General features: G+C 37.8%; 1 protein-coding gene across 1 annotated transcript in view; it reads right to left on the bottom strand.

Annotated features, from left to right (window-relative positions):
* Positions 1-13,306: 13,306 nt before the first annotated feature.
* Positions 13,307-15,926, bottom strand: part of cfap58 (cilia and flagella associated protein 58) — a 35,332-nt gene continuing 32,712 nt past the window's right edge. Inside the window, exon 18 of the mRNA XM_062046427.1 lies at positions 13,307-13,965. Coding sequence (XP_061902411.1) covers positions 13,863-13,965 — 103 coding nt within the window. The 3' untranslated portion in view covers positions 13,307-13,862. The remainder of the gene's footprint in view (positions 13,966-15,926) is intronic.

Genomic DNA, 15,926 nt, shown 5'->3' with positions numbered 1-15,926 from the left:
TGCGAGCAAAAGTCCGCTTACAATGCAGCCTCTATTCTGCCTATAAAGTGCTTAAAAAAGCATCCAAGCACCTCCATTAGAGTTTTAGTTACACGCCGTAAGTGGATATAGGTAATGTAGTAACATACACATTTATAATAATTAATATTTAGGTAGTTTGATCATTTTAAGCATAATTTTACAAACGTTTGCTTTTTCCTTCAACATCATCACTGATTATTACTCACTGCAGACTTCATGAGAGACAACAAACAAAATAAAACATCACTTACTGTACAATGTCTGCTGTCATTAGGATGTCGACAAATAGGATGTTCTTCTTGTTTAGAGGAAGAATGACTCATAATCCTTGCAAAGAAAAAAAAGGGAGCTGGAACTAAGCGTCTTTTTGTGTCTATCTCGCCATCTCCGGGTCTAAATTGGCTGTCAAAGTTGACCAACCTGTCGGATTATGTCCCTCATTTCTAATCTAGAATAAACTTTCCCCAAGATCCAAGGCAAGGAAGCAGCTCACCAGTTGATGATGCCAACACAGCAGCATAAGCTAATTAGCTCTCTGTGATCACAGCGCCACTAAAAATAGTTTGTCTGCATTAGCGCTTAATACAGGGGTGTCCAAAGTGCGGCCCGGGGGCCATTTGCGGCCCGCAGCTAATTGTTTACCGGCCCGCCACACATTCTGCTAAAATTGCAAAATTGATAATATTGCAAACATTTTAAAAACATTTTAAAAAAGTGGAATGAGGTGAAATCTAACAAGAAAAAGTTGCAATGTTGACACAAAGCTGCCATGCAGGCTGTTTTTTTTTCTTTTGTCTTTGTTTATTTTTATTTTTTTTGCCATTGCTAAAAAAAAAAAAAAGACTAAAAATCTATGTTATAATAAATTATTACTTAAAAAATATCAATTTAAAATGTTTTATGTGGAAAAAATATTGCATATATTGTGTGGTTGCCATATAAAAACATCAAAGTTTTATTTGACAAAAGAGCATAAAACAAACAAAATAATAGTTCAAACGTAAAATCGACAGATATATCTGAAGTTGATCTCGTAATTTAAGTGTTAAAAGTAAAAAAATAAAAATAAAAATGTATCACTTTATGAGTGGGGGACCTTTTGGATCCCAAATATATTTAGTAGGATTTTATTTAACTTTTCACTGTGATTACTCAAAAATATTAAAGAATTAAAATCAATGGTGTCCTGCATTATTGATCTTTTAAGGCTCTAATACTAAATACTGCATATTTCAGTTTTACTATAAAAACAAAGTTGTCTTTGACAGAAAGGGCATAAAATGTCTTTTTTTTTTTACTTTATATCAACCTGAAGTTGATATAGAGATGTACTGTAAGCGTTAAATAAAAAATAATAATAATTTGACTTATTTTTAACATTTTAATGACTGAGACCCTTTATGGTCCCCGGTAGCCCTAAAGGTTAAAAAAAAAAAAAATCCATATATTTTGTTAAGGTTTGAAAATGAAAAAAATCAAAATGGCCCCCGCATGCTTAAATTTTTCCGTGTGCGGCCCTCAGTGGAAAAAGTTTGGACACCCCTGGCTTAATAACAATATCACTGATGCTTGAGTAAATGGAGTATTGTTGGCGCTTTTTGGATGGTTATTTTAGAGGACCTCTCATTGACTCTGTTGTAAGCGGACTTTTATTTGCGTTTATTTGCAAATTAGAATGCATTAAAAATGCAAAAACATGTGTGTTCTTGTCTTTCATAATGATTGTGAATTTCAGGCAAAAATTGCAGTTACAGATGGAGACGTCCTTTTAACCCGTTAGAAGCCACAGCCTTTGAAAGTGAAACGATGGTGGCTACACATTTCTTTTCTTAAAATATGACCAATTCACGTCAAACTAATGTTACATTGTTCAGTGGTGCCTGGCTTTTAGTCAGTAACCTGCTCCAAAAAGTACGTCTAAAACTGAACTGAAGCAATTAAAATTGTAATAAAAAACGGAAATACAACTAATCTATTCCAGACATGCAAAAATATGACAAAACACATTTTATGGAGAATAATTATAGTTTTACAGTATTTGCAGGAAACAAAGGAAATACATATAAATGAGAAATGAATTGAATGAATGAACATGTACTTTTAATGACCTTCGTACTTTGCTACGAGTTCTTTCTCGACTTCTTGCGTTTTTATGTCCATTATTATTTGTTACATCGCTTTATTCATCACCTGATGCAATCACATATATGCAACGCAGAACTTTTCAGCACGACACGTCACACTGTCGTGACTCGATAAGTCCACAACAGTATATATATATATATATATATATAGGATATATTTTTTTTTTGGCTTCAATTAGGGTTATTTTGTAGTTGTAAAAGTACAAAGACTGGGATTCTTTGTTTGGGCGCTGTATTCCACGGGCAAACGGATTACTTTGGCGTGCGTAATGTTTGGCCGTACGATACCCAAGATGACATACAAAAAAAACGAACAAACATTTTATCAAATGAAATCACAAGGAAAAGTGAGGTACTACTGTAGCTTGTTTTATATAAATTGAGATATAGTAAAAAAAAAAGAGGGACAAGCTGTAGAAAATGGATGGATGGATAGTTGAACTGTCATATTTGACAACTTATTAATTACAAATAGAGGTGGAAATATTTGGGCATTTCATGATTTGATTACGATTCAGGGGCTGAATCTTGAATTAGTATGTTGTCTATTGCCACATCATGTTTCAGAGTTTGTGGCTTTACTCTATCGCAGATTAAATTGAAGCATATTCTATGTATTGTTGACCTAAATCAAACATTTTTAAGCACACATGGTTAAATGAAGTAAATAATATCAATACCAAAGTAGTCAATCAAACCAATCAGAGCAAGTTGTTCAGAGTCTGGGCCACTGATTGGCTCAGCCTCAGGCAGCATTACTATATTGGATGTGGGTGTTATTTCCTGTCTAAAAGGGTCTCATAATGTTAAAAACATATTTACAAGGTCGTAAACAGGGTTTTTATGCGCTAGCTATTAGTGTTGTATGGTATACCGGTATAGTAAAGTACCGCGATAGTGATGAATCATAAAAAGTACCGGTTCTCTTTTTTAAAACATTTTTAACGGGCACAACGGCGTGTCATCGTCACGTCGTGACATTGCTGGTTTTACGAGCAGAGGAGCATGTTCGGCAACGCACAATCACGGCGTACTTACAAACAGAAACAGTGTGGAGACAGAAAAGGGAGAACGGACTCATTTTGGTTTAAAAACTAACGACAAAGGTGAAGTTATAACACTGAAACGTCGTTCAGCAAGAGGTGTTTTAAACATGGCTAGCTAGCTAGCGGCTAACGTCCTTGTACAGTCTGCAGTGTTTTAGCTACTTCTAAATCACTAATCCTCGCCTCCATGGCGACAAATAAAGTAAGTTTCTTAAAAGTATCATCTCTGCAGGACGAGGAATAGCTAAACATGCTTCACTACACACTGTAGGAGGATACAATAGCTCACCGGCGTCAACGTCAACAATGTAAACAAACGCCATTGGTAAATCGACACCTGACATCCACTGTAATGATACCACGTACAAGAGCGTATCCAGTCAATAATACAATGATTACCTCGATATTTTTTATAATTACAAAATATTTTTTCCTTCTTAAAAAAAATCATATTATAAACTCAGTAAATATGTCCCTAGACACACAAGGACTTTATGACCAATGTATGATCCTGTAACTACTTGGTATCGGATCGATACCTAAATTTATGGTATCATCCAAAACTAATGGAAATTATCCAAATAACAGAAGAATAAGTGATTACTACATTTGAACATAAGTGTGGATGGAACATGTTAAAACAGAAAATAAGCAGATATTAACAGTAAATGATCAAGTAGATTAATCATTCATTTTCTACCGCTTGTCCTTCATAATTTTGACAAAATAATATCATGACAAATGACACAACATGTTACTGCATACATCAGCAGACTAATTAGGAGCCTTTGTTTGCTTACTTACTACTAAAAGACAAGTTGTCTTGTATGTTCTCTATTTTATTTAAGGACAAAATTGTTCTTGGATTGCAATAAGAAACATATGTTTAATGTACCCTAAGATTTTTCGTTAAAATAAAGCCAATAATGCCATTTTTTTTATTTAGAAAAGTATCGAAAAGTATCGAAATACATTATGGTATCGGGACAACCCTACTAGCTATATTCGATTTATAAATAATAATTTCTAATTCGTGGAAATTAACTACTGTCAGGCCAATTAACAGCAACAAACGAGGGATAGTTGTATTATTAGTATTATATATGATGATTTCTCCTCTACTACTGCCTGTTTTTTCTCCGCGTGCTAGTTCCACATTTTAGAACCATCTTTATTAGAGATGTCCGATAATATCGGCCTGCCGATATTATCGGTCGATAAATGCTTTAAAATGTAATATCGGAAATTAACGGTATCGTTTTTTTTATTATCGGTATCGTTTTTTATTTTTTTATTAAATCAACATAAAAAACAAGATACACTTACAACTAGTACACCAACCCAAAAAACCTCCCTCCCCCATTTACACTCATTCACACAAAAGGGTTGTTTCTTTCTGTTATTAATATTCTGGTTCCTACATTATATATCAATATATATCAATACAGTCTGCAAGGGATACAGTCCGTAAGCACACATGATTGTGCGTGCTGCTGGTCCACTAATACTACTAACCTTCAACAGTTAATTTTACTCATTTTCATTAATTACTAGTTTCTATGTAACTGTTTTTATATTGTTTTACTTTCTTTTTTATTCAAGAAAATGTTTTGAATTTATTTATCTTATTTTATTTTTTAAATGTTTTTTAAAAAGGACCTTATCTTCACCATACCTGGTTGTTCAAATTAGGCATAATAATGTGTTAATTCCACGACTGTAAATATCGTTATTGGCTGATATCGGTATCGGTAATTAAGAGTTGGACAATATCGGAATATCGGATATCGGCAAGAAGCCATTATCGGACATCCCTAATCTTTATAATACTTTATTTCACATGCTGTTTTGCAACTTGCTCAAAGTTACATTTTTTAAACCAAAATATACAACAATAACACCACCTTTATGTTACCTTTAGTGGTTTACCGGAACATACAGTACAGAATTTTACAGATGTATATATATTTTTTACAACCGCTAATTATATACTGAATAAAAATAGATCGTTGGCCCGAAGAATTTGTTTGGTAACTAACGATTTGCCGTTTTTGTTGTTGCAACAGACTATACAAACAATCATAACTCGCCCGCCTGCTATCCTTACCTAACGAAATACAAATCTACATAGTGTACTTCATTAGCTACAGTAAGTATTAAAAGCAGTAAAAGGGCAGTAAAAGGGCGAGATATAACGCTTGAAACTCATTGGAATGTTAGCGCCCTGTAGGAAGCCGCATAAATATTCCAAACAGCCCCTTTAAGTAATCGATATTTGGACGTTTGTCCATGGATTTAGCCTTGTCCCAATCCTAATTAATCAAATAATCTGTCATTTTCCCGCCCCTAATTAAAATAGTTAAATGGTTTAAAAAAAATGGTAGGCAAGGAGATGAGCTAGTTTGTTATTTTGTTTCTTCGACAGTATGGAAGGGATTCATATGGCCACGTTTCCCAGTGGATTTCGCGTGAGAGGAAGGTCCGGGGTTAATCATTTTGCAATGCAGTCAGCTGAAAAATGATGGAAATCGCCACGTTGGAATTGCCGCAAAACAAATTTGAATATATTCAACACTCTACTGCCATCTGGCGGCTAAAGCGGATAGTGCGCTCCCCCAATTCGTCACGTTCCATGTGTCGGGTAAACCGCGACAAACGGAGCCATATGAATCCTCCGTTCCAACTGTACGTCACTCATTGCCTCGATGAGTTCAAGTCAAGCACAAAGTTGTACAGAACACATTGAAAGTGTTGGCTTCTTATGGGTTAAACATACTTCTTCATATAAAATGTTCTCTTTGATCCCATTGCACCTTGGAAATATTGTACATCCAAATTCAGAGAGTCTTCCTTTCTTTTGAAAACACCAAAAGGTACGTTCCGATGCCGCGGTATTGCGTTCCACCAGGAATGTAACGACTGTGCTCGCCTTCAAATGAGCGCAACGAGCGCATTTTGTGATGTGAATGTTTATTTCCCTGTCACTCTTTGAACATAAGTGCCATGAACGAGCGGTGGAAGTAGTTGTTGACGGGGAGAAGCCAGAGCGAGGCTGCCATTGCAAGACGTGGCCCGTACCGCCCGGCGCTTTCACCCCCGGATGCGATCACTCCACAGTCCCACATGGTCGCTCTCCGTCGCTTCCACGCAACATGCGAGAGACTTTTTGTTCTCTTCCGCCATGAGAACAAAAGTTGGAGAGACAGCACAAACTGTGACCGAGGAAAATAATAATAATGTGCAGACATTGTTTCTTTCATCCCTGAAGAGTGTATGTCTTTGTTCACCGACATTCAAACTTGCTGCTAAGACATGAATAAACCTCCCAACTTGCTGATGCTAATGTGATGGTGCGTTGATATTGGTATGACATCCTGTGTGTGCTTTATACTTCTACCATACTCACACTACACTTCCCTACACTGCAAAAACTGAAATGTAAGTAAGATTAAATGTCTCAAATAGGGGGGATATTTGCTTATTTTCTGTCTAATACGATAATCCTTCTCACTAAGCAGATTTTATGTTAGAGTGTTTTACTTGTTTTATCAGTAAGATATTACAGCTTGTTGCTGAGATTGTATGACCTATATTGAGTAAAACATGCTTGAAACTAGAATATCAAGTGTTGCAAAGCTGTGTCATCAACACTCACAAGTATAAAACTACTTTTTTAAAGTAATAATTTCTTATTTCAAGCATGAAAAAAAAAATCATGATTTTGACACATAATTAAAACAAATGACAGTCAAATGGACTTTGCTGTTTTATTTTCAATTAAACTATAGAAAACACGTACTCATATAGTAGTACAGTTGGCACAGTACAGCAAACTGACAGTTAATATTTAAACATTTAACATTTGACACTTCAAACAATTTTGTTTGAAACAATATCATGCACATTCAGATAAATTCCTCAAAATTACAATTAAAAAAATGTTGGCCGGGGGCCGGGCTGTACAAATGCACACTAATTGACTGACAGAGCACGCACTTGGCGTGATGATGTCATGTTATCGATGGAAAAATGCATTTTTAGACAATATGATTTGCCTGAGCGGCTAGGAGACCCCAAGAGTAACAAGCGGTTGCCTTGTTGCCTTTCTATTAAGAACAATAAATTATTTTTTAGTATAAGTTTGCTGGTTTCAAGAAATGTAATGCCGAGCGCATATCATTATGTCAAGATAATGGCACTAGCATATTACTTAATTTAAGAATATTTTTCAACATATTGAGCAAAAAGGTCTCTTTTTTTTTTCTACCAAGAAAAGTGCACTTGTTATTAGTGAGAATATACTTATTTTAAGGTATTTTTGGGTTCATTGAGGTTAGCTCATTTTACTTGTTTAGGAAAGTCTTGTCAAGCCGAATTTTCTTGTTCTATTGGCAGATCATTTTGCTTAGTTCAAATAAAATACCCCTAATTTTAGTATTTTTTTTCCATTGTTTTTGAACACTGACTTTTTGCAGTGTGCGCTCATAGCAACTATTTCATCCCCTGCTGATGGCAATAGCTTTACGTTATCAACTATGGTGGCTTTATTTTAACGAAGGGAGTAGAATGTAAAAAGACATGAAATAAAGGTTATACATGTATCTGATTGAGTGAAAAAAGTGTTTGATGCTAACAGAAAAAGTGGCTTAGGCTAACGATTACCGTTAAAGTTAAAGTTAAAGTAAAAGTTAAAGTACCAACGATAGTCACACAAACACCAGGTGTGGTGAAATTACCCTCTGCATTTGACCCATCCCCTTGTTCCACCCCATGGGAGGTGAGGGGAGCAGTGAGCAGCAGTGGTGGCCGCGCCCGGGAATTAGTCTGGTGATTTAACCCCCAATTCCAACCCTTGATGTTGAGTGCCAAGCAGGGAGGTAATGGGTCCCATTTTTATAGTCTTTGGTATGACTCGGCCGGTTTGAACTCACAACCTTTCATTCTCATTCTCTAACCACAAGGCCACCGAGCAGGTAATAGAGCAGGTTATTACTGATAAACCGTGGTAATTCTTCCAACTGTTGGTATTACCCTTTAAAATTCCATTTATCGTATGGTTTTAATTGATAACCGCACTTTGTTAAACTCACAGAGCGGTGATACCGCTTATCCCCTGGTGTAGCAAGCTAGCACGTTAACTAGCTTAGATGCATGGATAAATGATAAATAAATGGGTTGTACTTGTATAGCGCTTTTCTACCTTCAAGGTACTCAAAGCGCTTTGACAGTATTTCCACATTCACCCATTCACACACACATTCACACACTGATGGCGGGAGCTGCCATGCAAGGCGCTAACCAGCAGCCATCAGGAGCAAGGGTGAAGTGTCTTGCCCAAGGACACAACGGACGTGACTAGGATGGTAGAAGGTGGGGATTGAACCCCAGTAACCAGCAACACTCCGATTGCTGGCACGGCCACTCTATCAACTTCGCCACGCCGCCGATACGAGACACATCAACGTCTTTCCTCATTAAAACATTTAAACACTCAAATGAAGTCAACAATACTACAACGTATCAAAGTAAATAGACCGTTTTTCAGAGAAATTAAAGGCCTACTGAAATGAAATGTTTTTATTTAAACGGGGATAGCAGATCCATTCTATGTGTCATACTTGAACATTTCGCGATATTGCCATATTTTTTCTGAAAGGATTTAGTAGAGAAAATCGACGATAAAGTTTGCAACTTTTGGTCACTGATAAAAAAAAGCCTTGCCTGTACCGGAAGTAGCGTGACGTCACAGGAGGAAGGACTCCTCACATTTTCCCATTGTTTAAAATGCAGCGAGAGAGATTCGGACCGAGAAAGCGACGATTACCCCATTAATTTGAGCGAGGATGAAAGATTTGTGGATGAGGAAAGTGAGAGTGAAGGACTAGAGTGCAGTGCAGGACGTATCTTTTTTCGCTCTGACCGTAACTTAGGTACAAGGGTTCATTGGATTCCGCACTTTCTCCTTTTTCTATTGTGGATCACGGATTTGTATTTTAAACCACCTCGGATACTATATCCTCTTGAAAATGAGAGACGAGAACGTGAAATGGACATTCACAGTGACTTTTATCCCCCCGACAATACATCGGCGAAGCTCTTTAGCTACTGAGCTAACGTGATAGCATCGGGCTCAAATGCAGATAGAAACAAAATAAATAAACCCCTGACTGGAAAGATAGACAGAAGATCAACAATACTATTAAACCATGGACATGTAAATACACGGTTAATAATTTCCAGCTTGGCGAAGCTTAACAATGCTGTTGCTAACGACGCCATTGAAGCTAACTCAGCTATGGGACGGCGTTGTAGCTTTCGACGACACCCCAGCAGCCATCAGAGTCGGCAAGAAACATATATTTCCCCAAAGTTACGTACGTGACATGCACATAGCGACACGCACGTACGGGCAAGCGATCAAATGTTTGGAAGCCAAAGCTGTACTCACGGTAGTGCGGCTGCTATCCAACTCAAAGTCCTCCTGGTTGTGTTGCTGTAGTCAGCCGCTAATACACCGATCCCACCTACAGCTTTCTTCTTTGCAGTCTCCATTGTTCATTAAACAAATTGCAAAAGATTCACCAACACAGATGTCCAGAATACTGTGGAATTTTGGGATGAAAACAGAGCTATTTTGTATTGGATTCAATGGGTCCGAATACTTCCGTACCAACCATTGACGTCACGCGCATACGTCATCATACATAGACGTTTTTAACCGGAAGTTCCCCGGGAAATTTAAAATTGCACTTTATAAGTTAACCCGGCCGTATTGGCATGTGTTGCAATGTTAAGATTTCATCATTGATATATAAACTATCAGACTGCGTGGTCGGTAGTAGTGGGTTTCAGTAGGCCTTTAAGTTTTTTACTTGATTTGAGCTGGCAATTTTTTAGTAGGCCTTATAGGAAGAACACGGTTTAACAATTACCGTTATCAATGATAAACCGCGGTATAACCTCCACAGTTTTAGAATTACCCTTTCAAAATGATCATAAAAATCATGATTGCACACTTTAATAACTCACGGAATGGTGATACTGCCCACTGCGATAACGAGCTAGCATGAATACAAGACACATTCCCGTCTTTTGCCATTCAAACGTATGGAAATTCACTGAAAACAAAATCTTGTAAATTTTAGGGTAAAAAAAAAGCGACAGCTCAGTTGCCAGAATTTTACTGTAAAAATTTACAGTGGCCTTATCACCTAATTACTGTCAAATAAACATACTTAAACACGGAAATAAACAATACTATGGCACGTGAACATAAATGGACAATTTTTCAGAGTAATGACCTCTTTGACTTATGTCAACTTAAGCTGCCGAACATGTATGTCGACTTAAGCGGGCACTTTTTAGTACTGGGAGGAACACGGTGGATCAGGACTTGATGAGTTGGTCCATATTTGGGATGTAAAGATTTCCGTTATCAATGGCAAATCCGGTAAAACCTGCAACAGTAGTACCCTTTCAAATCCAAATGATCGTAAAACCGTTATTGCACACTTCGGTAAACTCACGGAGCAGTGATACTGCTCATCTACTGATGAAGCAAGCTAGCGCTCTAACTAGCTGAAATCAGGGATTCTCAAACTGGGGGACCTGTACCACTAGTGGTACGCAGGCTCCATCTAGTGGTACGCTCAAGGAACACTTGACTAAGTGTTTGACTTTCCTATACTCAAACACAGTGTTACTCTTCAAACTGTGTGTAATGTTACAGAAGCCAACAATATACTTGTTCAATAAAACCTCTGCCTTGTTTTTAATGAATACTTTGGCCTACTACGCTACTGCATTTCAATGTTGGTCACTATGGTGGTACTTGGAGAGCCAAGTGTTTTCTGAGGTGGTTACTTGGTGAAAAAAGTTTGAGAACCACTGGCCTGGATGCTTACATGAATATGAGACACATCACCATCGTTCTCCGTTAAAACATACAACAATATACATTTTTACACACTCAAATGAAGTGAACAATTCTACAACACGTCAACATAAACAGACTTTTTTTCATAGCAATGACCTCTTTCACTCTTATGTTGTATGACGACATAAGCAGGCACTTTTTATTAATGTGGACCAGGACTTGATGAGTTGGTCCATATTAGAGGTGTACCAATTACCAATTGGACTGATAAACCATGGTAAAACCTCCCTCAGTTAGTGTTACTCTTTCAAAATAAAATGATCGTAAAACCTTAATTGATTACTGCACTTTGATAAAGTCAGGATCATGCTCACCTCCTGGTGAAGCCTATTGACTATTTTAGATGCAAGCATCTAGGGACAAGACACATTAACGTGTGTCTAAAACGTATGAAAATTCTCAGTTATCTTCTCTCCCCAAAAAAATTAAAAAATAAATCCCAAGATTTTACTGTAAGAACCTGGAAGCTCAGTCAACAGAATTTTACCAGAAAATCGGTGGTGGTTTTTACACCGAATTACTGTAAATTGAAAAATGGTACCATTTACCAAATACTGGCAACTGAATTGCCAGTTTTTTACCGTAAAATCCACTGACTTTTTTTTAAAGTTTTTTTTTTTCTTTTTCCAAATGTAGTTCTCACAATATTGTAATTTATAACAATATATGTCTTTTGATAGCACGCCCATGCACCATGCAATTTAATTAATTGGTGCTTGGCATCCCCAAACCAGCACCATTGTTACCATGTAACATGCTTTTTAAAAAGAAAGGTTGATATTCTACTACAGGACTGAATGATTTGTGTTGCGCGTGTGTGCTGACACTTGTTTGTATGCATGAGCGTGTATGTATGTATGTATGTACTGTATGTATGTATATGTGCATGTGTATGTACTGTATGTATGGATGCATGTTTAGTGAATTTTTCATGTAAATTTGTGCACTGTGTATGCATGTATGTACAGTGTGTGTGTGTATGTATGTACTGTGTGTGTATGTGTGTGTGTGTGCATATGTGTGTGAGTGTGTGAATGTGTGCAAAGTGTATGAATGTATGTAAGTTTGTATGTATGTATATTTGTCACCCTGTATGTGAGGCAAAGCACGCATCCCAGCCACCCAGAAAGCCCCACCCAAAACAGCAGGTGTGCCGCCCGGGTGACGAGGAACAGCAACAGGGCCCACCAGGACTGGGCCGACAGGCAGGCCATTCGGAGGTTGCAGACAGGTGTGCCTGGCCGAGGACAAGGCACAGGAGAAGCAAGAGACAACCAGCACCAAAGTCACGGAGAGACCACACTCCACGCAGGCAGAAAGTAGATAGAGTACCCCGGAAGGGTAAAGACCCCACCCCATCACTGACCGGAAAACCCACGAGCCCAACCACCTCCCAGGAGAGCACGGCAGAGGCCGCCTCACCCAAGACAGCCATAGCAGGATGGTCCAGCAAGAGATCACGGGAACCACCAACCCCAACAAGATCACGACATTGAAGATGCGACGAGCATCTGCCCTAGCGGAGTCACTCCCTGAAAGAGGGGAACAAATACATAAACAAATAAGAAGAAGAAACACACCGACACATACTTCTGAAAAGAGAGTTAAAAAAATAAATACTGTAAATAAAATAAAAAACAAAGATATGCCAGGAGACCACCAACTACGCCAGCATCCGGCTGCTGCGCAGCACCACTACATGCCATAACAGGGCACATCGACAGACCGTGACAGGGGATGCACCTGCACTAGACCCAGTAGGCCCTAACCGAGGGGGGCACCCAGAACAAAGAGGACCGGGACCTTGGGGCGCCAGACCCACAGCCCGGCTGTGGTAGCCCAGGACGCCGACATCTGCAGGACAAGCAGGTCCTGTGGGCAAAACCAGCCTCCAATTCACAAAAAATGAAAATAAAATTGAAAAATAAAATTAGAGAGAGGAAGAAAGGCAACACACAAACATGTCAGCAGGCTGCGCCTCACACAGCACCGGCCGGGTCAAGGTTGAGAAATTCTGGACAGCAAAGCCATACCCAAAGAATCAGGGAGAAGCCGAACACACCCACAGAACCCCCCCCCCCCCCCCCACCACCACCACCAAGATTCAGAAGATAATCACTATTGAATTCACGCCAATGCATTATGTACAAATGTCCGTGGCCTGTGCAGCTTCTACTGAAAGTTTTAAAACATTACACTTTATTTTATTAGCAACCAGCTTTGCACAGGTGATAATAACATATTGTTTTATCATTTCTTGACTTTTAGACTGCCACAGCATATTTATAAGAGGATTTGAAGTCTAAATTCTGATACACCACACAGTTATTAGACAAAAGTGAAACCCACTGTTTTTACTTACCCAGTGTCAAATAGATGTGCTCAATGTGTTATTGTTATTTTTGTGCCAACGACATCTATGTAGACTTGAAATAATGGCGGCTTAGGATCAGCCCACAAAAAGTATAATTTATTAATTCTTAGAACACCCCCTTCTAAATTATGTTAACATGTACAGTACATGTTTGTCAATAGTAAGTTTAGGAACTACTGTAACTCAAGTGGATGCAATTCATTATCAGGAAAATTCCTTTTGGAACAAAGCCTGATTTTGAAGGGTTGGAGATTGTGTCACATTTACTTGAAAAGTCTTTTGACAAAAAATGTATTATTGCAGTGATATTCACCTATATACAAACTATAAAAATATAATTATCATCCGAAAAGTTCGTCAAATTTGAAGCCTCCTCCGGTGAATTGTGGCTTGTTGATCAGCTGAGGTAGCACCAAGTGTTCCACTTTGCTTTTGGCCTTCTCACTGTGATAACAAACACAAATAGTACAGACATCAAACTGATTTTCAAAATATGTATATATATATATAAAATATATAAATAAAATAATAACAAAAAATCAACAATGACATACGCCTCAACAACTACATTTACAAGCATTTAAAACATATTCCCAAAGTAGTTTTCTCTTGCCATTTTTCCTATGTGAAGTCCTAGTTAACTCTAGTACCTACAATTCCATTGTAAGGTAAACACAAGGGGTCGACTTTGGTTCCGCTGAGGGGCGTTCTCATCAACAAGGATGCTACTGTACTGTGTGCTAATGTAGATTCTACCGTAAATGCTACTGGCAGACTGTGACTAGTAGATAGTAGAGGCGTCCCGATCCGATATTGATATTGACTATTGGTCCCGTATCAGCAAAAAAAAAAAAACAAGTATCGGATGATATCGGCTTGCATCAGGAATCTTCGATATAAGCTCTGATACAAAACAGTACTTCATCTAGTTAAAGGGCAACTGCACTTTTTTGAAATGTTGCCTGTCTTTCACAATAATTATGAGAGACAAAAACACACCTGTCTTTTTTTATTAGGATTTTAAAGATGATATAAACCCTTACAGGATGCGGCAGCCCCAGAAACCAAATCCATGAGCCTGTGAGCGGACTTAAGGTGACAATATTCAGCCTAAGCTGCCGTTTTTCCGCCTGGTGCTAGTGTTTGACTTGTCTCCATTCAATGCGTAACATAATTTTTAAGCGTTAAAAAGTGCGGGGGACAAAAACGTATTGCAATTTTTTTTAAGGAATCATTTTTAGGGTCCAAAACAAATGCCACTCTACTATTAATTATTTTATTTTTTTGCTAAGAAATTATTTTAATTCATTGTAAGAACAGGATCACTATAGAAAAAAGGTGCATTTATTTTTCAAAAAATTTAATTTATTATTAATGAGATATATTATTCAGTTCAGTTCAGTTTCAGTTTATTTCGAACTTGCATACGATACAATGTAATGCATCACACATTTCCAGTTGTTTCATTACAGCACGACCGCCGTGCCCTTCAAAACTCTCCATTGAGGTTTTATATACACACTGCAAGTCTATATATAATGTAGTAACAGACACGTTCATAACAATATGTAACATGTACAATATTTACCGTATCTTGGTCATTTTATGCATTACCGAAACTTATTTCCTCAGCGCATTTATTTCTGTTTCCTTTGCAACGCGCTTTCGACTTTCGGCAACCAATTTGTGTTTCTACTTCCGGAAACAAACACAAGTGTGTTCAAATCCTCGCAGACTTGGTAACAGACAACAAACACGACTGTTTTTGGACAAATGAGGATTCACAACCTTATATTTTTGAAGCTGAACATACGGAGGATGAACTACTGCTTATAGAAGTGAGCACGAAAGAAGGGTGAAACGTTGAAGCAAGCGGTGAAAATGTGGAACTTGGAGCCACGTTATGCCGATATAAACAGCATGCTTACCCCAAATAAACCTGAATGAAATGTCCCCGGCCAGCTGCATCAAATGGAAAACTGTCCATTGAGTGAGTCACTATAACATTGATCATGATACATGCATCAGGTTGTGGAACATGAATGTAGTATTGTTGGCGGTTTTTGGTTGCATTTTTAAGAATGCATTTCTCCCATTAGCTGCATTGCGAGCCACCTAGAACTTGCCGATTATTACAAATTAGAATGCATAAGGATAGTAGGCAAAATTCACAAAAAGTACAGTTCACCTTTAATACCTAAATGTCCAATTTGCATACAGTGTTAGTCTTTTCTTGTATTTTAGTCAAGTCATTTACAAACCCCAAAACCAGTGAAGTTGGCACGTTGTGTAAATCGTAAATAAAAACAGAATACAATGATTTGCAAATCTTTTTCAACCTATATTCAAATGGATAGACTGCAAAGACAAGATACTTAACATTCGAACTGGTAAACTTTGTTATA

Source organism: Entelurus aequoreus, linkage group LG05 (assembly GCF_033978785.1).
Source record: "Entelurus aequoreus isolate RoL-2023_Sb linkage group LG05, RoL_Eaeq_v1.1, whole genome shotgun sequence".
Taxonomy (NCBI): Eukaryota; Metazoa; Chordata; class Actinopteri; order Syngnathiformes; family Syngnathidae; genus Entelurus; species Entelurus aequoreus.
This window is presented reverse-complemented; position numbering and strand designations above follow the sequence as displayed.